This window comes from Lissotriton helveticus, chromosome 6 (assembly GCF_964261635.1).
Source record: "Lissotriton helveticus chromosome 6, aLisHel1.1, whole genome shotgun sequence".
Classification (NCBI taxonomy): Eukaryota; Metazoa; Chordata; class Amphibia; order Caudata; family Salamandridae; genus Lissotriton; species Lissotriton helveticus.
In genome coordinates this window covers 905,741,413-905,765,284 of record NC_136067.1, presented here as the reverse complement: position 1 = coordinate 905,765,284, position 23,872 = coordinate 905,741,413, and the positions used below count along the sequence as shown (strand labels likewise).

At 47.4% G+C, this 23,872-nt stretch overlaps 1 protein-coding gene across 6 annotated transcripts in view; it reads right to left on the bottom strand.

The window, feature by feature from the left end:
- CEP43 (centrosomal protein 43) overlaps nucleotides 1–23,872 on the bottom strand; it is a 293,859-nt gene that overhangs the window by 208,256 nt on the left and 61,731 nt on the right. For 5 of the 6 annotated variants that reach the window (XM_078648540.1, XM_078648541.1, XM_078648542.1 and 2 more), the window contains exon 4: nucleotides 22,875–22,929. The exons of the other annotated variant lie outside the window; for it this stretch is intronic. In XM_078648540.1, coding sequence (XP_078504666.1) covers nucleotides 22,875–22,929 — 55 coding nt within the window. The remainder of the gene's footprint in view (nucleotides 1–22,874; nucleotides 22,930–23,872) is intronic. 6 annotated transcript variants of the gene reach the window in all.

The following is a 23,872-nucleotide window of genomic DNA, read 5'->3' as shown; positions in this document are numbered from 1 at the left end:
CCAGAGCAACCCAGAATTATTAAAATATTATCTGGTTGACTCTGTCTTGCCATTGAGAAGGGGAGGGGATAGAGACAGTAAGCTGCGCCTGCTAGAAACCCGATACATTCTTGAGTGCAACAGTAAGCAGCCTGGTGGGCTAAATAGCACGGAGGATCTGTACACTTGTTTATGAACTGTTATACTATTTTATGATGGCTTTTCACTGATGTTTGAACGTTTTGTATAATACTCTAAAATCTTAATATGTTTGGCAGCCTGAATAGTTCAAAAATTTTTAACAATTTCACATTTCACAGTATATATGCACATTTACTTGAAATGGAACTTTTATAAACAACCCTTAGGGAAGTAACTAATTGTATTACATACGTCACGATATTGGATGGCTCCTACTGATTAACTTGAAAACCCACTGGGGTAATATTTGTTATATACCAGTATAAATCACATTATCCCCAAAGTAATTTTGATACCAATGTATGAACTGAATTATGTGAGATGTAAATAATAGGTGATCTGTTTATATATTTATTGTACATTATGTAAATATATGAATTTAGAGTACTCCTATATATTTTTGTATACAAATGTAATTTGAGGTATTTTCTCTTTTTTATATATATTTTTATATATGTATATATATATATTTTCTAAAGGTATTGAATTTTAGGAATATTTCGGTTCTACAATACTTTGAATCAGATCTTTCTGTTCGTATATTTTTTTACAAAAAATCACTGAAATGATCTATTTTGATTCTTGTGTAGACTTCAACTATTGTGGTATGATGATTTCGTTTTTACTTGGGGATGTGACTTTGGAACTCAAAAGGGCACCATGCCCGACATAGTAACAATGTGATGTATATCCCTTTAAGATTTGAATGGGATCGTTGACTAACCATGTGATCAACTTAGTTATTTAAGTTACTCCCTTTTTTCTTACCGTGACATGTGATCAAGCCTCGGCTGAGGTGAAACGCGTCATGGCGACTGGTGGGCTGTTAATTCTTCATGATTAAAACTCACTGACAGAAGAGCACGGAGTTTGTGGCTTTATTCAATATCCGTCGACTACTGGGCTTGGTGTGGCTATACTGTGCCCTGTTGTTCCGGACTCAACGCAATATATATATATATATATATATATATATATATATATATATATATATATATATATATATGTAAAAAATATAAATATATATGTGTACACACATACACCCATGAATATAAACAAAATAAACCATATACAAGTTTCCTTTTTTTGTGGCATATGCAGACAAACAACGGGGAGGTAGGTGGGTCAGTGAGGAATCTACAGGTAGATACTGTATCCACCGGAGAAAATATGAGTTAAGGAAGGTAAGTAACTTGTTCTTCTGATGGATACATCTACCTGTGGATTCCTAAAATTTTGAATAGAATCCCCAAGCAGTCCATCACTCGGAGGTAGGTGCCTGTCTGCATATACCAAAAACTCCTGCAAAACTGAGCGGGCAAAGTGACAGTCCCTCCTCACCTCAGAGTCTAAACAATAGTTTTTACAAAAAAGTGGAGGGAGGCCCAAGTTGCCGATTTGCAAATGTCAACCACAGGGGCATCTTTAGCCAATCTGGAAGAAGAAACCTTAGCTGTAGCAGAATAAGATTTAATACCTTCAGGTGGTTCCTTGTTAGCCATGGCATAGCAGATCTTGATGCACAGGATAATGCACCTGGACAATGTCCTCTTAGGCACTGCTTTTTTTTCCCTCTTACCTCAAACGGAGCACCCATAAGGTAGGCAAGTAGGGGTCTAGAACATGTCTCTGCCAATGCGAGAGGAGGACTGGCCTGTGAGGGATATGGAGTGGTGGGCGCAGAGAGAGGTGAAGAAGTTATGCATACCATACCCTTCAAGGCCAATCCGTGGCTACTAATACGACTTGGGCCCGGTCCTGGCAAATCTTCCTCAGAATGGGCAGAATCAAGGGTTTTGGGGGGGAAACAGCTGGGCACACCAGTCCAATTGAAACGTGCCCCCCAAGTGTTCCCTGCAATGGATACTTAAGGCTGCAGAACAACAGGCAGTGTTCTTTCTCTTAAGTGGCAAACCGGTCTATCTGAGGGATCCCCCATTTCTCGAAAATGTATTGTACCCCTTCCGGATGGAGACGCCACTCGTGATCAGCAGAACAATGTCAACTGAGACTGTCCGCATGCACATTCATGAGTCCAGCCAAATGATTTGCCAAGAAGCAAACCTGATGATCCTAAACCCAGGACCAGATTCACAGTCTCTCTGCTGAGAGGATATGATCCTACTCCTCCCTGTTTGGTTATGTACCACATTATGGTAATATTGTCTGTCAAAACTTGAACTGACCGACAGCAAAGGGAAGGGAGGAAGGCCTTGAGAGCCAGATGGATCACCAGCAATTCCAGAAGATGGATATGCAACAATCTTTCCTCTGGAGACCAAAGACCTTTGATCTCCAGATCCACCAGATGAGCTACTCACACAAAGACATGTGCGAGTTAACTTATAACATCATAGTAACTCTTCTATTTTTGTATCATGTGATGGCTATTATGCACTTTAAAAGGGTGGCCAGCCCTCGTGACGTTGTCATGTGAACAAGGCTACGTTTTAGCCGAAACGCGTCGTGGCGGACTGGTGCTGGGTTTTAAAACAATAAAATAACTTTGCACCGCATTTTGGGTCTCGTTGGTTCCTGTTCGTTTGTGTGGCAGACTGCAGCGCTTGTGGACGAAGGAGCTTGACATACCTCGTATTTGGCATCCGGGACTGCTTCCCCGGACTTTACGAGACCCCTCCACGTTCTGGGCAACGGTGGCAAGAAGCAACGTTCTTTTGGGACTTTAACTAAAGCTCCGTGTAGGAGACGTCGCCAACGCCCCAGGGAAAGCGGAATTGACTGCGGCGGCGGGTCAGAGGAAAACCGGAAGGAGTTCGGGATTCTGGGTCGGCGGAAGCGGATTGAGAACCTCTGGACTCCCCGTGTGTGTACCTGGGACGCTGTGCGGACAGACCGCGAGATACCCTGTGTGGAGTAGCAGGATCGGCTCGGCGGCATTTCAACCGGTAGGAGCATCGACTGCTGTGTGCACTTTTATATTTTACCCACTACTACGCACCATGTCGGCGGACACGTTAAGGGGGCGTGTTGAGGCGTCCAGGGGCATGTTTACGGATTCCCCGGCTGGGGGGTCCGGGTCTAACACTAATCCCATTGTAGTTGCGGTTAGCGGCACGAGAAATGAGGCAAAAGAACTGTTCAAACGTTTGGAGAAGTGCAGTAAGAGAGAATTATCCAAGTGGTGGGAATTCACCTCCTTGACCGGCTATTTGGACGTGGGGCGAGTACCGCGTGGCTTGCGCATTATGCTAGCTCCGTCTTATGAACAGCCTGACCCACTTATGCTACAAGCTTGGGCGCTCTGCAACCTAGAAAATTCCAAACGATTGATGGCCATATTAGTTCAGTTCGCTGAGAGCGATAGATTGAAGCTCTTAGACGAGATTAACTTGATTGAAGCTGATATACTCAAATTGCCTCCTACTACGGAAATTGACAAGTATAGAACGGACATGAATGCACGACTAGCACGTGAGGAGGACATTATTAAGAAGAGAAAAGCCTTCAAGTTCATACGAGATAGACTTGACTATGAAAATAGCCAAATGTTTACTTTTGCAAGAAAGTACGACAGCATCAAACAAAGTAAAAATTTATCGGCCGTTGCTGCTACAAGTTTAACTGATACCACTGTACTGCCACAACAGGTAGAACTGTCCTCAATTTCGGGGGATAGCTCACAACCCGAAAGTGAGTCGGACTCGGAAATAAGGCGACAACAACGGTCGGGGTTTCGAAAATTTACCCCAGGGCAGGAGTTGGAGTTGGTCCAGCGGGATCGCAAATTAACTTTGCGCTCAGCAAATCAACCTACCGCAGGCAGCAAGCCAACCGGAAACGCTCAGAGAGGCGCAAAAGCAACAAACGCCGCAAGCGTAAAGGGAACCCCAAGGAGACAGCGTACTCGCTGGCAGCGCAACAAAGCACAGCCAGCATCGTCACAGGATTGAACGCCAACACAGTAGTTGATGAGAATGGACACTCTGTCATCAACTTGACTGACATCGATCTAACCCCCAAAGAAACCAGCATTCTGGCGTTAGGCTTAACGTACAGTCCAAGGGGAGACTTTGATTATACGACCACGAAGATCGATGTGTTTAAATTCGTGCGCAAACTCAAGTTGAGGAAATACCATAATGCACACAAAATAACAGAGTGGGGCAAATAGCAGTGATCAACCTGTAGACCTTAGCCTTGGTACTCCTGTAATTAGGAATGTTGAAACATCTACGGGATCAGCTCTAACGCAAGAACTCTTTGAGCTTCAAGAGGAGGAATCCTCCTCAGGATCTTACAACTCAATGACACTTGGGGGTGAACCTGCCACTGCCTTATGTACAACACCCTTTAAACCGAAGTCGAAATTTTGTCCACTCATGATAAAAGATAATGTGGATATATTTCATGACAAAGTGGCACTACAACTAAAGGAGCTACAGATTAAGAATGCCCACAGAAAGAAACGCTTCAACTACAGGGACAGTGAATATCATCAATTAATCAAAAAGCTGAGTGCAAACAAAAATGTGGTGATACGTCAATCAGACAAAGGGGGCAACGTGGTCTTATGGCCACGTAAGATGTACCTAGAAGAAGCCCTGAAACAACTGAATGACAGGGACTGTTATAAACGTATTACGCCACAGGATGCTCTACAGGCGAGGAATACAATATATTCAACATTGATAGCCTGGAGGAGCAAGGGCCTCCTCACTATGGATGAACTTAAATTCTTGAGGAATGATTTTCCGGTCACACCAGTCATCTATTTCATTCCGAAAGTTCACAAGTGCTATCAACAACCTCCAGGTAGGCCCATAATTTCGGCTTGCAATAGCCTGTTGGAGAACATGAGCAAATACATTGATTTCTTTTTGCAAGATTTTGTGAGAAACCTGCCATCTTTTATTTTGGACACTAGTGACTTATTAAGGAAACTAGCAAAGTTCCAATGGAATACGAACTATATATTGGTATCTATGGATGTCACCTCTTTGTATACCAGTATATTTCATCAAGATGGTATGAGAGCAGTACAGCATTTTCTTGGGAAAAGACCAACCTGTTTCCAAGATCATTCTAAAATGCTGATAGACATGATTGCAATCTGCTTAAAGAACAATGTGTTTTTGTTTGCCAAACAGCTTTTTCTTCAGACCAGGGGAGTGGCCATGGGGCCTGCTTCTCTCCCAGTTACGCCTGTTTGCACATGGGGTACTGGGAGGAGCAGGTCCTGTGGCAAGAACATTTGGCCATTATGACCACCAAGGTCAAACTGTGGTCAAGGTATATTGATGATTTGATTTTTATTTGGGAGGGCACTGAGACGGAGGTGATTGATTTCATTGAGAAACTGAATGATAATGATCTTAACATCCGTTTTACCAGCAATATCAGTGCAACCTCTATAGTGTTCCTTGATGTTGAGATTTACGTCCAGGCAGGCAGCCTTCAAACTAGATTGCATCGAAAGCCCACTGCGGGTAACACACTGCTGCATGCTGGGAGTCATCATCCGGCACACCTGATACGGAGCATACCCTATGGGGAGATGCTCCGTGTCAGGAGGATCTGCAGCAGTGAGGAAGAGTGCCGGCTGGCACAACTCCACTGTAAATCTCGTTTCCTTCTTAGAGGCTACAAATCAGAGGCCATTGATGTGGCAATTCTTAAGGCTAACAGAACGGACAGATTGTCACTCCTGGGCTCAGGAGGGACTAATTCAAAAGCACAGGTTAAGGACTCACAAGGGGTAACAAGGATGATTATGGGTTATAGTAACCAGCATAATAGCATCTACAAAATCATCAAGGAGAATTGGTCCTTACTGTCAGAGGATCCTATTTTGGGTCCAGTGATTCCAAAATTCCCCAGTATAGCATACCGCAAAGCTAGGTCAATGAAGGATAGCTTGGTGTCTAGCAGTCCTGAGGTGGTGATGGGAACTTGGCTTAACGAGAGTAAGGGCTTTTTGAGGTGTTCGAGTTGTAAGGCTTGTAAGAATGGCGTTAGTAAAACTGAAGTGAAAACACCTTTGTCGCCATTCCCAATCAAGATTAAACACAAGCTCAACTGCAAGACAGAGTTTGCAGTTTATGTTTTGGAGTGCCCTTGTGGGCTAAGATACGTGGGCAGTACGAGGCCTCAGGTCCACAAGCGCATTCTCCAACATTTACGAGCAATTTGTAACGTTGACACCTCATATCCAGTTGCCCGGCACTTTGATAAGTGCCATGGCAAAGATGCTTCCCTCTTGTCTTATTTTGTGATAGATTGTGTTCCTCCCCAGAGGAGAGGAGGTGATAGAGAGTCCCTGTTGCGTAAATTAGAAACGCGCTACATTATTCTTCTAGGTACCAAGGTACCACAGGGCCTGAACACTGGGGAGGACTGCCACACCTATCTATAATGAATCCTGTCCACTGTTATATGTAACTTAGGATTACATTGCCTTTCTGTAGCTGTATTTGACCTAAAACTTTATCATGTACCCTAGACGCCTCTCCATATCATTATGTAACTGATTTTAATCACATTGTATGGATTATCACTAATTTTCACTTTATGGTAGCACTTTTTTTCAGCCATCTGTATATATATCAATTTAGATATATTTTGCACAAACTTTGCTATTTGCACATTAGTCAACTGTACTGCATACGCTACATATGGATTTAGTTGCCAATATGGTCAACTATATATAAACCTAGGAGTGAGTTCCACCATCAGGACATGGTTTTAAATGTTAATATTTATGTTTTTAACTTTTATATGTCCTTTTGAGCTTTTATCAATTATTGAGTAACCATTGTGATTTGATGTGTATATATGAAATTTTGGTAATAGGGACTCCATAGGTATTATCAATGTGTGGTGGTAGGTTGTATTTTGCAACCAGTTGTACAGATATCAATTGACATTATTTTGTTATGTGCAATAGTGTGCAAATCAACAGCATTTATGCTGCAATTTTGAAAGACATGTGCGAGTTAACTTATAACATCATAGTAACTCTTCTATTTTTGTATCATGTGATGGCTATTATGCACTTTAAAAGGGTGGCCAGCCCTCGTGACGTTGTCATGTGACCAAGGCTACGTTTTAGCCGAAACGCGTCGTGGCGGACTGGTGCTGGGTTTTAAAACAATAAAATAACTTTGCACCGCATTTTGGGTCTCGTTGGTTCCTGTTCGTTTGTGTGGCAGACTGCAGCGCTTGTGGACGAAGGAGCTTGACATACCTCATATATATATATATATATATATATATATATATATATATATATATATATATATATATATATATATATGTAAAAAATATAAATATATATGTGTACACACATACACCCATGAATATAAACAAAATAAACCATATACAAGTTTCCTTTTTTTGTGGCATATGCAGACAAACAACGGGGAGGTAGGTGGGTCAGTGAGGAATCTACAGGTAGATACTGTATCCACCGGAGAAAATATGTGTTAAGGAAGGTAAGTAACTTGTTCTTCTGATGGATACATCTACCTGTGGATTCCTCAAATTTTGAATAGAATCCTCAAGCAGTCCATCACTCGGAGGTAGGTGCCTGTCTGCATATACCAAAAACTCCTGCAAAACTGAGCGGGCAAAGTGACAGTCCCTCCTCACCTCAGAGTCTAAACAATAGTTTTTACAAAAAAGTGGAGGGAGGCCCAAGTTGCCGATTTGCAAATGTCAACCACAGGGGCATCTTTAGCCAATCTGGAAGAAGAAACCTTAGCTGTAGCAGAATAAGATTTAATACCTTCAGGTGGTTCCTTGTTAGCCATGGCATAGCAGATCTTGATGCACAGGATAATGCACCTGGACAATGTCCTCTTAGGCACTGCTTTTTTTTCCCTCTTACCTCAAACGGAGCACCCATAAGGTAGGCAAGTAGGGGTCTAGAACATGTCTCTGCCAATGCGAGAGGAGGACTGGCCTGTGAGGGATATGGAGTGGTGGGCGCAGAGAGAGGTGAAGAAGTTATGCATACCATACCCTTCAAGGCCAATCCATGGCTACTAATACGACTTGGGCCCGGTCCTGGCAAATCTTCCTCAGAATGGGCAGAATCAAGGGTTTTGGGGGGGAAACAGCTGGGCACACCAGTCCAATTGAAACGTGCCCCCCAAGTGTTCCCTGCAATGGATACTTATGGCTGCAGAACAACAGGCAGTGTTCTTTCTCTTAAGTGGCAAACCGGTCTATCTGAGGGATCCCCCATTTCTCGAAAATGTATTGTACCCCTTCCGGATGGAGACGCCACTCGTGATCAGCAGAACAATGTCAACTGAGACTGTCCGCATGCACATTCATGAGTCCAGCCAAATGATTTGCCAAGAAGCAAACCTGATGATCCTAAACCCAGGACCAGATTCACAGTCTCTCTGCTGAGAGGATATGATCCTACTCCTCCCTGTTTGGTTATGTACCACATTATGGTAATATTGTCTGTCAAAACTTGAACTGACCGACAGCAAAGGGAAGGGAAGAAGGCCTTGAGAGCCAGATGGATCACCAGCAATTCCAGAAGATGGATATGCAACAATCTTTCCTCTGGAGACCAGAGACCTTTGATCTCCAGATCCACCAGATGAGCTACTCACACTAGCATGGAGGCATCCGTTATCACTGTGGCCACCGGAGGAGGAAGGAACAGCTTCCCTTGAGACAGGTTGCCTGACACACTCCACCACTGTAGATCCGCTGCAGCGTCTTCGGAGATTCTAACTAACGCCTCAAGATCTCCGTGGTATTGAAAGCACTGCCTGCAGAAGCACCACTAAAGAGCCCTTATATGCCAGAGTGCATGGTTGACAAACAGAATGAGGGAAAGCTAACAGATTGAGCAGGTGCAAGACATACAGGACTGGAACAAACGCTCCATTCCGAAACAGTAGAATCATAGCCTGAATGTCAAGAATCCTCTGGGGAAGCTGGGAGGCTCGTAGTGTCCAGTACTCCCCCCCTGTGAACAGTGTGCGCTGAGAAGGGTCTAGGTGAGATTTGGGTACGTTGATAGTAAATACCAGATTGAACAACAACTGTGTTGTCAACTGCAAATGATGCAACGCCACCTCTGGAGGCTTTATTCAGCCCATCATCCAAGTAAGGGAGTACTGGGATCACCCATTTTGAGACGCACTGCGACCACTGCCATCAACTTCTTGAAGACGTGAGGTGCAGAAGTAAGCCCAAACTGAAGGACAGTGATAAAAAGGTGGGAAACCCAATATACCCTTGGAGGCTTGGGCAGATAAGCTTATAATAGGTAAAAGTGCCTTCAAGGGATTTTATTAGCTTATCTTAGGTGAATGTTGTACCAAGATATTCACTTGTCCTTTAAGCCCCAATTAGTAGCTAATCAATGAACAATCAATAAATCAATGAGGATATTCGAAACAAATATTCAACAACAAAACATTTACAGACACTGGTATGTCTTCTTTTCAAAAGGTACACAATTTTTTTTATGTAAACAGAATTAAAAAAGGATACATTAGAATACAACAAAACACCATGTTAGAGGATGTATAGATCAACCTACAAATCATATAAGTGTAAACATCTATTCCAAATAAAAATGGAGAAGGAAATAAATCTGAAAAGACAAAACAATTCCTAAGGAGCAACAAATGCTAAGAAAATATATGCATCAGTCTACGTTTCAGTCTGTTGTGGCAGATTTGTCCGTCAGACCTTCTTCAGTGCGTGAAGTTGATTGTTAAAAAAGCCCCTTCACGGGGGAGTAGCCGAGGCGTTAAGATGGCGGTCGCACTCCAAGAGTGCTCCTGACCCCCTACGTCATCCACCTCACATCCGCCCCTTTGCAGCTGCCATCGGACCCTCTAAGCTGCTCACAGAGGTTCCTTGTCCTGCCTGCATCGCTTTGATCCCTGTTGCTGGTAGATTTGGGCTCCCGCCGCCTGGATCCGACCTCCCTCCTCCCGGGGCCTAGAAACTGCAAAATGGCAGCCTCCACTGAGCTTCACCCGTGGCCCTAATGCCTCTGCCCCGGCGCTCCCCCGCCTGGGTCCCCCCTTGCTGCTGTGGAGTGACGTAGGTGCCTGACTGGAGTCCGCTTGTCTTTCCCTCTGTCTGAGACACCCTGAAGCTGCATCTCCGTGTAGGCACCTACCGGCCGCGCTTGGGGGATCGCTTCGCAGCTTGAGGTGACCCGGGAGAGCTGAGGAGCGAGCTTGGCCTGGCCGTCCAGAGGACTCCCTCCTGGCCCTGCGGAGAGCTGTGCATCAGCCTGGTGTCCCCAGTGAGGCTCTGCCCTGGTTCTACGGGGCTGCACCCGTCTGGTGAGTGAGGCCCTGCAAACCCGTCAACCATTATCGGGTGGCTGTGCAGGAGGTCGGACGTCTGCTCCTTCTCCCCCTACTGCATTTGTGTCCCCAACTCCGTGCCCAGAAGACCCATCTGCTCTGTTTTGGGGCAGAAGGTTGTTCTTGCCCTCTGGACGCCGCATCTGCCAGTCCTGAGGGGGTGAGGTAGTGGGTGGGCGGGTGTTTCGGCCCTTGGCGCGGACTTCCATCGCTGGGGGCCGCAATTGCCACGCAACTTGCTGTCGCATCACTATTGTTGCTCTGTTGCCACTCTTGGCCCGGTCTGGGTCCCCCTGCTCTTCATGGACCGAGGCAGTGTGGCGGATCCGCCCTGGCTCCCGGGGATCGCTGGCCTCTGAGGACGGTGGGAGGCCCCCCGTGACCTTCGCCTACGCCAGTGAGGTGGGGGGTGAGGATCGGCAGCTGTGTCGGGTGCCGGTGCTGGGGGACGCAGTCGCCGCTCCTGCCCCCCACACCCCCTCCCTTCCTCTGTGACTTATCCCCACTCCCCCCTTCGGCCTGCACCGGCCTGTTGTTCCTGGGGGGCCCAGCCCAGGATCTTCTCACCGCCACTTGCTTGAGGAGAGGGGAATCGCTGGACACTGTCCACCCTCCTGCGCGGTCCGCCCTCAGGCACCTCCGGCGATTATCACCGGACCCCTGCACTGGATTGGGACTTGCCCAACTGCGTTGTGAAATACCGGACCGGCTCCCTGGGACCCCCTCATCATTAACTCACTGTGGCCTATCTTGAGACTGGGAGGTGGTGCCATCCTGTGTCGACCGTCGCATCGGACGGAGGTGGGAGAGAGGTTCGTGACTCGTGCTGGTCGACCCCTGAGGCTCGCGGGGACCTGGGGGTTTGGTCTGGACGCCCAGGCCCGAGTATTGACGGTCTAGGTGCCGGCTCCTTCCCCCTTTGGGACCGTTGACTGCCTCTTTCGCCCATTCAGTGTGCTGGGCCCCTCCCCCCCCCCCCACTCACTCTAGGGAGTGATGGGCAAGTACCATGCCCCGAAGACAACTGCCCCACAGACCCAAACGAAAATGGACCAATACACCACCAATGACTGAGATCCTGGAGGTGGGGGCGTCGAATAACCCTGCCCCCGCGGGGGGAGATCTTTCCACTATCCTCCAAGCTAATGGTGTGTCACAGGTCTCGGTGGAGAACAAGATTAGCGAGGTAAGGGTGGACATGGCCCTCATTCGTCAGGACCTGCGCAACGCCACAGCCCAGATCTCGGAGACGGAATCGCGCATCTCCACAGCCGAAGATGATAAAAGCCAACTCAAGATCCAAGTGGCCCGCCTCCAAACTCAGACCTCGGTACTCCACCGTTGGGCCGAAGACGCCAAAAATAGGTCAAGGAGGCACAACCTGCGCCTCATAGGATTTTCCGAGGGGGCTGAACAGGGTCGAACGGACACAAATGTGGAGCCCTGGGTGAGATCCTGGATGCACAAGAAGTCTCTCTCCCCATGGTTTGCGGACGAGTGTGCCCATCGCTTCCTGGCTCCATGGCCTCCGCCGGGGGCTTCACCCCGGCCCATAATCTTGAGGGTCCTCAACTTCCGAGACAGGGACGCTATGCTTAGAACGGCGAGGACACAAGGCCCAGTGCTTTATCAAAATAATAAGATCATGCTTTTCCCGGACTATACCAAGGAGGTAAAGGCCAATGACCGACTTATGACTATGTCAAACAGAAGCTCCGTAACCTGAGTCTTCACTATGGGCTCCTCTTTCCAGCCCGACTCAGAGTTGTATTTCAAGAAAAGATATCCCCCAGGCGGCCTAGACTTGGCTCAAGGAGGAGCGCCCTCTCCAGACCTGTCCTGCCTCCCCCCTGCTCGACGGGAGCCTACGTAACCTCATCCGACCCTTCCCAATCCACAGCGACGTCATAAGGGTTCCCACAAGAAGGGTGACCCGTGTGGCGGGGCCTCCAGATCACCGAATGCAGTGTCCCAATTGCTCATTACCTCTGAAATACCTCGGCTGACTGGGACCTACACACTGACTGGTTCCTTGATTGATCTAAGCCGGATCCCAGACCCCTCTGAGACACTGCGCCCTGCCATATCTGACTCCGACTTCTCAAGGAGCCCCGCACTTCGAGGATCTGGGGAGGATAATGGAGTCTGACACCTGGGACCCACCGGCTTAGAGTCCATAATTCTGTTATTTAATTGTTCTACAGCTGTTAAAGTTATAATATCCATCTACATGGAGGGGTCCATCTCTGCCACGCTCATGCTACGCTAACCGTTTTAGCTTAGCACTCAGACTTATTTGCATTTCTGTTTTGTTGTTTTCCTTTTCAGGGCTACAGATGCTTCAATTTCAGAAGTGTATCGTGGGGGGTATTGGGTGGCAGGTGGGGGTTGGGAAGACCGTTGTCTCCCGATTGTTTATTGTTTTTGGCCACCTTCGGGCCAATGCTTTTTGTTTTTCATGGCAGCTTTCTATGCACACACGCCACCAATGACAGAATGAGACCTATCAGACCACACAAGCTCTATCCCGCGCCCTGGCTATGGGATGTTAACTCCCTTGGGACCTGGGTCTACCCGCACTGTTCCACACACACACCACCCACTCTGATGACGGCCACCCTTAATAGACCCCTCCACATTTTGTCGTGGAACGTCAGTGGCCTACTAGACCGTATAAAGCGAACCGCGGTTCTTCGTAGAGCCCAACGACAGGTGCCCGACATCTTCTTTCTACAGGAAACACACTTTCTGGGAACTCATTGTACCTTCCTCGTCCGTTATGGGTTTGGCATTCGGTTTCACACGGGGCTCCCGGGGAGTGGCCATATTGATTTGCAGATGTCTCCCCTTTACTTTGATACCGGCAGAGACTGACGCACAGGGCCGCAACGTGGCCTTGACTGGCAGCATCGAGGGTCATCTTCCTAATCTCTTTTGTGTATACATTACCCTGCCACAATGCCGTCTGCCGATCGACGCCTTACGCTAGTAGTCTCAACCTTCTCTCAGGGTCTGACGGTCGACGGGGGTAACTTCAAAACTGTTATGCAACCTCCTCGCGACACGACAGGTGCTCCCTCTGCGTCCCGTCTTGCCTCTGCTAAGCGTCTTTCTGATTGGTCCTCCGCCCTAGGTCTCTGTGGCACTTGGAGGGTGTGTAACCCCCGCAGAAAACAATATACTCACACGTCGGCGGCCCACTGTACTCACTCCCGTATTGACCTGCTCCTGTTGCCGGCCATCGACTGTCAGCTGGTGTCCGGGTTAGTATTTTGCCCTGAGGTATCTCAGACCACTCCCCTGTCTCCCTCCGTCTCGGGAGTTCCCCCGGTGGAGTCCGTTCGACTTGGCGGATGAACGCTTCGTTTCTGCAAGATGCGGAATTCGACGAAACCCTCAGGCAGGAACTGAAGCAATACTTGTTGATCAATAAAGAATCAGTCCCCTCGCCGGGTACATTGTGGGAGGCCGCCAAGGCCACTATACGAGGTGTGACTAGAGGCTTGATCCACGCGAAGCGCATGGCTCAGACGGCCCGCCTTGTGGAGTTTGAGGCCTGCGCTGCACAAGTGGAAACAGCCCAGGCTTCTGCCAAAAGCGCGGACTCCACCCGACAGCTCGCAATGCTCCTTGAGGAGATCTGTCAGATCTCTCTGGAATCCGCCAAAATGCTATGACGCTCCTCAGTGGCACGCGTATACGGTTGGGGTGACAAAAATGGCAAATTACTCCATAACCTAGTCTCGTACCCCAAAGCCAATCGCATAATCCTCGAGGTCTGCGATGATCACCCGCAGACTCCCTGGGTGCATTGTTGTCAGAGACAAGGACCCAACAGCCTCGTCTTCCCCAGGCGGTCTCGGAGACTCTGGACCTCTCCCTTACCCCGGAGGAGATACACAGGGCCATTTCACTCTTGCATTTCGGTAAGACGCCAGGGCTGGATGGCTATCCTCAAGAATACTAGACGACCTACTGCGAATTGTTGGTTCCGCACTTAGTGGATCTGTTCCAACATGTGGTGGACACGGGGTCCTTTCCTCCAGAGTCTGACGTGGCAACTATTGTGGTTCTTATGAAGAAACAACCGCCTTCCCTTGCCTGTGTGGACTATCGCCCCATTTCCCTGATCAATACAGAGGTGAAAATCTTTGCCACTGCCTTGGCCCAACGTCTCCGCCCCCTCTTGCATGACTTGGTCCACCCAGACCAATGTGGATTCATGCCTGCCCAGGGTACCTGGCATTGCATACGCTGTTTCCACCTTGCCCTCGCACACCGCCATCATCTCACTCCGTACTTGGCCCTGCTTTTCATTGATTTTGAAAAAGCATTTGATTCTTTTGACTGGAGCTATCTGGAGGACGTGCTGGAGATGCTTGGTTTCAGCCTTCTATTTCGGAACTTCATCCGTGTTTTATACTCTTGTCCTAAAGCGAGGGTCCTAATTAATGGCATACTCTCTGAGGCATTACCCATCCAGAGGGGCACTCGCCAAGGCTGTCCGCTCTCGCCGCTTTTATTTGCGCTACTTATGGAGCCCCTGGCGCCAAGATTCCCGCATCCAGGGTTTGGCGTGGGACCGTTATCAGGTCGATAAGGTCGCCCTTTACGCCGACAACATCCTCCTATTCCTGGGGTACCCCGAGAACTCCAGCCCACCGTGTTTGGATGCCCTTTCCGCCTTTGAACGGGTCTCTGGCCTTCGACTCAACCCGCCGAAGTCCACTCTGGTTCCCCTCCACCCTTCCAGTGCCTGCTTCGATTCGCAAAAGACCATTCTTCTGGGTAGGCAGCCCTTCAAATATCAGGGGGTCTGAGTCGCCCTGCTTCCAGATTTTGAACGGGCCCTCAATATTACGCCCCTGGCTACCAGGGCCAAGGCGGACCTCAAGCGATGGCATTCCCTTCCTCTTAATCCCCTTGGCAGAAGTGCCCTTTTTAAAATGATGGTTCTCCCCCGTTTTTTATATATTCTACAAAATAGAACCTTTCACCTCCCGGGGAGCTGGTTCCGTGAGATCAATGGTTTCCTTACCTGGTTTTCATGGAGGGGTGGGAGACCGCAAATGTCCCTGGCACACTGCCGCATACCTCCTTATGACGGGGGCATGGTTGTGACCAATATTTACCTTTCCTATCTGGCCACAAGACTCATCGTGGTTCATGACTGGTTCGCAGGTGGCTGATCCGATCCGCCGTACCAGGTTGAGCACCGATTGATGGACTTTTCACAGCTCCAAGCCTACTTGTATGGGGCCCCCATACCACAAGTCCTCCCCCCCCCCCCATCACAAGGACGGTCCTACTGGCTTGGCACACTGCCTTGCGCCACACGAAATAGGATGGGAAACTTACCCAACAGACACCCCTGTGGCATGAATCTTGGCTGCGGGAGGCCTCGACTCTCCGGGACTTCTGTCGGTGGGACCACATTGGGCTCTTGCTTCTTTGGGACGTCTGGGTTGGGACCACATCAGAACCTTTGCAGACTTGCAGCAGCGCTTCTCCTTCCATTCCTCCCAATTTTACAAATACCTACAGCTTAGGGATGCCCTCAGGGTGCACATTCCGTCGCCCACCTTCCTCCCTGAATTTAGTCCCCTCGAGACCCAAGTGATGATGGGGAACCTAGGTAGAGGAGGGGTGTCGAGGATTTATCGCTCCCTCGTGAACAATGGCCCGCAACCCTAGATTCACTGCGTGCCCGCTGGGAGGGTTGATTGGGCCCCTTAGAGGATGTGGACTGGAGAGACACTCTTATGGCCCGCAAGACCTTGACGACCTCCTCCAAATTGTGTCTAATCCAACTCTACTATTTACACATGGCATTCCTAACCCCTGCGCGTCTATATAGAGCCCGACTGCGGCCCTCCCCAACCTGTACACGATGCAATCAAGCCCCAGCTGACTTTTATCACATGATCTGGCAATGCCCTGTCCTTGCATCATCTGGGCAGGTGTGGAACTGGAACTTACGCCGACCCTGGGGTGGACGGTTCCCCACGACCCATTACATCTGATTCTAGGTGTGTTTGATGGCCTGGATGGCTCTCGGGCTGTCAAGCACTTCCCTTGGGACTGCAGTGGCAGTGGCGAAACGTGACATCGCGCAACTCTGGTCGCAGGCCAAGTCCCCAACTATACGGAAGTGGAGACGGGTGTGGACTGGTGCGGAACTCAAGAGGAACCCCTCTTTGAAGCCCGGGGCTGCCCTGAACTATTCGGAAAGATTTGCGGTAAGTGGTTCAATCTACTGTCCTGAGGGATGTGTGTGTTTTATGAATCGTGATAACTTTGTGCCAGACTCTAACCTGAAGAATGACTTATAGGTGTCTGTCATCTTCCTTGCTGTTTGATTTTGCTGCCAATGTAAATTTGTGGTTTGTTTTAAAATCAATAAACTTGATTATCAAAAAAAAAAGGCCCTTCATGCTAGTTCAATATTTAATTTGAACCAGACGACTCAAAGTTTAAAACACCGAAAGGGACTTACAAAGGGGCTCCTATAGGTATATTAACTATGTCAAAAGAGCAATCATCTCTATCCTTTTCAAATGTTGAAAAAAGGCGCCAAACAGTGCACACGGTTAGCTATATCGGAAGGGCAATTGTCTCTATCTGAGTTATTCAATTGAAAGGCACCACCTTGTGGAATCAAGTAGGTGACAGATGTATCGTAGTCTCACACGTGTCACGCCATCACCGACCAAATGGCCAATAGTGTGCACTTTTTGCCACCTTTTTTCAACATTTGAAAAAGAATAGAGATGATTGCTCTTTTGATAGAGTTAAATATCTATAGGAGTGTAAAAGCCAAATTGAATTACCTGGTGGGCAGCAGCCTGGCTGCCATTCAGCAACTACGAGAAATGTCCTTGAAGATCACCAGGCAATTTCGGAACCATCTCCTTGGCCGACTCCTTCAATGCATTGATATAATGTCCCAACAGACATATTGCATTGGTAGACTTCAGAACTATGCTACCAGAGGAGAATAACTTCTTTGCTGATTGCTCCATCCATTTAGGCTCCCTATCAGCAGGAGTTGTAGGAAAAGCATCCAGGTGTCAACTTTGAACAGCAGGACACTTGCACCACCAAACTCTCAGAAGTAGGATGCATAGACAAAAACAATAGGTCACCTGGAGCAGGCTTGTACCGTCTTGCAATTGATCTGGAGACTACAGCCATTGACTTGGGCTTCTGCCAAATCTCAAGAAAAGGCTCAGAGAGGGCCTCAATAAAAGTTAACAAAGGTTCAGATGAGGACATGGAAGAATGAAGCACCTCCGTCAACAAGTTTGATTTCAGATATGTAGACGGCAAAGGCAAATCTAGCATCACTGCTGCTTTTCTAATCACAGAATGATAGGATGTGACCTCCAGAGGAGCAATGACGTTTGGGGACAATAAATCCAGGCGAAGTATCAAGCCCACTCACTACTTCCAAGTCTTCAATACAGGATCGAAGGAAACTATCTCCACCTCCTCCAGATACTGGTTTCCTTCCAACAAGTACTATTGCTCCTCCAAAAGTCTCTGGCCCATCTCCGAGTCCACAATTTCAACACCGGTACTGGTGGAGGCGGCGCCGGCTCAGATGGATGAGCAACTGAAGCAGGTTAACATGGAGCTGGCCCAGATCCATCCAACACCGGAGAGGGCTCATTCAGCACTGGGGATTCCTGCTGAACCACTTATACTGCTGACTGCGTCGCCCTTCTCTCAGTGGAAACTTGCGGGGTCCGCCCTGCCAAATGCATGGAAGAGGCCATCCCATGCTCTAACCCCAGTCAGGAGATCTCAGGCCCACCCGTGGAGCTCAGGGCCTCCCTCAAACCCCCCCCCCTCCCATTGCCAGGGCTATTGTTATGCCACTGTTGAAAGCAATAACCCTATGTCACAACTGCACTGTCAAACCCCAGGCGTAAAAGTGACATTCAGTGTCCAAATATAAATGTAACATTATTTTTATATTATTCAGAGGTAGTGATACAATTTCACAATATTTATCAAACACCTGTCACGCCTGAAGTGCAGAAAGCAAATGCTGCAACATCTTTTAAATATGTAAAGCTGGCTATTTTCTAACATTAAATGTTTTATTTCCCGTTTGACAAATGTAATGAGCAGCTCGATAATAAGAAATATGTACTGAAAGAGTAATGGCAGGAGGAGCATTAAACAGAAATAGTGCCCTAGGAGTTGTCTTTCCCTTGGAAAGTGCATGAGCTGGGGTAACCTCACATGGCACAAAAGAAAACAAAGTTTTCATTTATTAAGTGACTAACAAAGGGTCTTGAACCCGGTGCCTTCATAAAAAAGGCAATACGTTCAAGACTATTTGTAGGAAAGTGGGTTTCTGTTGCAGTACCCCCCTCCCCCCACCCCCACTTTTTGCCAGACTACTGATGCACTTTTACTTGGTGTGCCCTGGGTCCCTGCCAATCAGGTTTCCAGGGCCTGTTTTCTTTCCCCAAAACTAAACCCAATTGGCATCTCTGGCCACAAGTCAGCCCCTGGTACTACAGGTACCCAGGGCCCTGTGACCAGAGAAGGCCTCTAAGGGCTGCAGCACTTCTTGTGCCACCCTTAGAGGTCCTGTACCACTACACTCACACACTGCCTTTGCAGGCTGCGTGTTTTGGTGCAGAACAAAGTAAAGAGTCGACATGGCACACATCCATGTGTGCCATGCCTACAACCCACTGCCCTGGCATAGATCAGTCAACCCTCTAGTTGGGTGCACTATACCAGTGGTGAGGGTACAGGTGCATGAGCCCTCTACCCCTACAGTGTCTAAGTCCATTCTTAGACATTGTAAGTGCAGTGCTTCCAGTAAGAGTCTATGGTGCTGGGAGTTTGTCATTACGAACTCCACAGCACCATAATGGCTACACTGAAAACTGGGAAGTTCGAATCAAACTTCTCAGCACATTAAACCCACACCGATGCCAGTGTGGGATTTAATGAAAAATGCACACTGCGGCATCGCAGATGCCCCCTGAAAACGAAACCCATCTCTAATGTCTCGACTGAGTGGCTGCTTAGGCTGCCATCAACAGACATGTTTCTGGACCCCTTGGTCGAGAGCCTGCTGCTCTCGGGGGCCTGAAACAATGCACATCCTGGGACGAGGTGCCAAGTCTCCTCCCACAAGATGGGCAGGGTTCAGGAAGGGGAAGCTTCAAAGGCATGCCGCCTTTGTGAGCTTCCCCAGACCACTTGCTGATTTCAGGAACTGGTCCCCACTGGTTCTGCACCCCAATCATGGGTGGGAGAACCGGTGCGAAAAACAAGTGAGGGAGACAGGTGTGCCCACCTCTGCCAACTCCACCCCACAGGTGGGGGAGGCAAGGTGAAGCACAACTCAGAGTCCCCACCATCTTGAGGATGGGGGGACCCAACCAACCAGGGACAGGCTTGTGCCCCCTCCCACTGGAGGGTGGCACAATAGGGGATGTACCCATCCCAGGGAAGGGACCCATTGGTCCCTGCCATTTACCTACTTGTAACGCCCCTAAATCTACTACTTAGGGGGCACCCTGAGCCTTGCTTCTCTAATCCAGAAACGACATGAAGAAAAGAAGAAGAAGGACCGAACAGCCGTGTAGACAGCTAACAAGAGGAAGACGCCCACTGACTTGGCCCCAGCCCTACAGGCCTGTCTCCCCTCGAACCTGCTCCTGCGAAATCCCGGTGTGTCCTGCAGCCAGAAACCTCAAAAACCCCAGAGGATCTGCCTGCCTTCCCTTCCAAAGACTGCTTCTCCCATGAACACCGGATTTGGTCAACAGCAACCTCTGGCAGCCGCCGGAGACCGCGAATCCAGCCCACTCTGCACCAGCCGAACCCGGCCCGAGATAGAGTGAAAACAACACCACAAGAGGTCACCCCGATGATCCTGACCTGAGATCCAGCAACCCCTGACCTGCCTCAAGCCTCCAGCCGACGCCTGCAGTCTCAATCCAGAAGGCCCCCTGCCCGTGACCAGGAGCTGGTAAGAAGACTCGACCCCAAAGGCACCACTGCACCCGACGCCCCACGGCCTTGTGTGCCCAAACCAACGGTGCCTAGCTAACCCTTCACTTCCCAACTTACCTCTCGAAGTGGTAGCCGCACCCAGAAGTCCTTCGTCTCCCTGCCTGTAGTGCTTTTGCAAACCAGAGGTTCGCCATTAAAAACAACAGGGCGCCTGACGTCGAAGCAGCACTCTGCATCCGGCTACCCGGGTGCCGCTGAGGGTGCACCTTTTGTGCTACTTTGTTTCCACACTTGCCCTGACCTAAACCCTAGGAGCTTTGCTCCCACAACCCAGTGGGCTGCTCGCCAGCAGCCACCAACCGGTAAAACAACAGTATATTTTTTATACAAAAACAATTGGCCTAGATTTCAGTTCTTGAGTGTGTGAATTCATTTGCTGACTGAGTGTGTACATCAAATGCTTAACACTGTCCTCTGATACTGCCTTACTGCTCGACCACTCTACCACACAAACAGGGAGTAAGGTTCCATCTAACTTTAACCTCTGCCCACCTCTGGGGTCACCAGGACTCTATACACACTATACCTCATTTTGGTATAGTATATAAAGAGCCAGTTTCCCACACTATTGTTTGCTAATGACAAACGAAGTGCATCAAAGGGTTACAATAGATATGTCCAACTGATTTAGTAACAGTGATTGGCTTGATGATAAAAACATGCAAGTCCTGCTGATGTTGTGCTTTCTAAATATTCTTTTAGCTTACTACAATGTTTTACAATACATTTAGCTCCATTCACATAAAGTATAAAATCTTACTCTTGCATTCAATTTCAATTCTGTGAACTGGCTCTATGATTTCACTATATACTGCGAGCATCTTTCACATCTAGTATTATGCACCTAGACTGAGTGAGCAAAGTTAGCGGTAGGAGCTGCAAACTGATATGAGTAAGCATCTTAAGAAACAGCTCACATTACCAAATATCTTTCTGAGTTTGTAGCAATTAACATTTCTTTGAGTTCACAACCGCTTCACTCAGACAGAGGATATTTTCTAAAGGAAATTGAAATTTTAGTTTCAAATCTTCCTTGTAAAGTTTCAAGTGATCTTCACAACGGTCTTCTTATTCATAATCCTCAGACATGCAATTACCCCACTCCTTGGATAGGCTAGATTCTAGATTTTAGTATTAGAACTAGCGCTCGTACTGTGCAAAGCAGCAGCCTTGCTGCTAAGGTAAACCACCATCAGCATAATGCAAGTGAATGACCATAATCCTGTACTGCAGGCTGGTGATCCACTGGCAGTATATTAGGGTGCTACTAGTGGAGTAGTGTGGCTCACTGGTTAGAGGCGGCAGGCCCGAGAGCAGAAGTCGGCCCGGGACCGGGGTTCAATTCCCGACGCGGCAGGGTCGTAGACCTTGGTCAGCGGACTCGATAATTCTCGCTTCGATGCTCACTCTAATCAGGGGTTCCACTCGGCAACTCTGGGCATTAGCTTGCCTAATCTCCACAACGGCCCCACCAATTCTGGGGATGCCTGGCTCCACCTTGGGGACTCCCAGCAAGGTACCATCCCACAGGGAAAGCCAGGACGGGTTCCCCAGAATTATACAGCGCCAGGAGACCTATGGACGGGTAGCAGTGCGCTTTACAAGCTCAAAAACATTTACATTTACATTTACTACGTCAGCATAAGAACAAAACTTCAATAGCATGTAAACATGTGAAGTAGTTAAAACATGAAACTAGGAACACAATGTCTTAAACATTAAAAAGAACGGACAATACAATCTAAAGGAATACAAAATTAAGGCAACATTTAAAATAGGGAGCTGGAAAGAACTTAACAGATCAAAAATATTTGCTGATGCAATCCACAAATTTGTATTAACATGAAAGCGTGAATGTAATTTGAGATATGAAATGTAGTACTGTTGGTCATAACGCTGTGACTGAATATCAGCAAAGCAGAGCCATTGAGCCCAATTATTGCACATTATCTGTGCATCACGCTAATTGGTCTGAAACATTACTTCTATACTTGCTTTGTACAGGACCTTTTTATTTGTAATCTACTCATTTACTGGATTACTGGTTTATTAGGAATTTGATGTTACTATGAACCGGATATGACGGAAGGAAAACACCCACTTGCGGCTACAAATTTCATACACATTGTATCCGGTGCTTTCTTTCTATACATGGAGTAGCTTGCTGTGATTTTATTTTTTACATATTCTAGCTACTTTATGGCAAAGAAACAAGAATATCTTACTAACCCAAAGTCAAAAGTATACCTGTTGTCAACTACTCTAATGTTTGAAGTTAACTTTTTTAGCTCACAGCTGGTAACAAAGCCTCTCCTAAAAACGTGCAGACCTTACCATCTTTTGTATTTAAAAACTTCTTCAAGCTTTCGTTCACAAGAGGAGTTTTATTCTGTTGGAAAATTAAAAAAACGTTGTACATTAGAAAAAGAGACAATTACGGCCAGAGAGCACACAGTGTGGAAACGATAGTCTCAAGCAGACATGTAATACCAATGTAAATGGACTCTTCCTATAAATGTCTATTTCAACTTGGACTGTAATTGTATACATCACTAAGGAAAATTACCTAGTTTCATACACCAATATCTAGTGCAAACAAGCTGATGGAACAACTTTAACCAAAACATGCTAGTGAAATGTCACTCTTTTAGGCATTATCATTGCTTGATTTATCACCTACTCCGTCGATTCTACTGATGTCATTCGAAAGGGACCTCAGTTTCACCAATACCAACTAATGGCGTTTTTTTAACACAAAAACTGTAAACAAAAAAGGGTGCATACCATCTTCAAATTAGATGGCATAATGAATAAATAATGAGGGTATCAAGGATGGAAACAGACAAATGTTTGAAAAGACAAGTCTGGGGCCTACTCTAAATATTTTGATTATTGCCTCTTACATTGATCATCGTGCTATTCTGAAGCACTAGATTTACAACAACAACAAAAAAAATCTAGGCATCAGCTCTTCCACTACCTAAATAAAATTGCCCTAAAACGCCATTAGAATGTACAAATCACTGATCATTAAATTCTATGGAGACGAGCGGGCCTGTGGCTGCAAAGATGGGATACATGAAATAGGAGTATTAGCAGAATTGGCTTATGGTTGCGGTTAAAGTTTCTAAATTTATAACGAATTGGAGGTGAAAAGGCGCCTACACCTTTCTTTTGCCTGGCCTTCCTATCAACCCAAAAAAAAAACAGAACAAGAGAGAAACACACACAAAGGGAGAGGAAGAAAGAGACCAACAGACACCTTAGGTACAGAGGTGATTAAGACAGTAGAACACAAAGACAGAAAGATGAGGAAAGGTGAGACAGTCAAG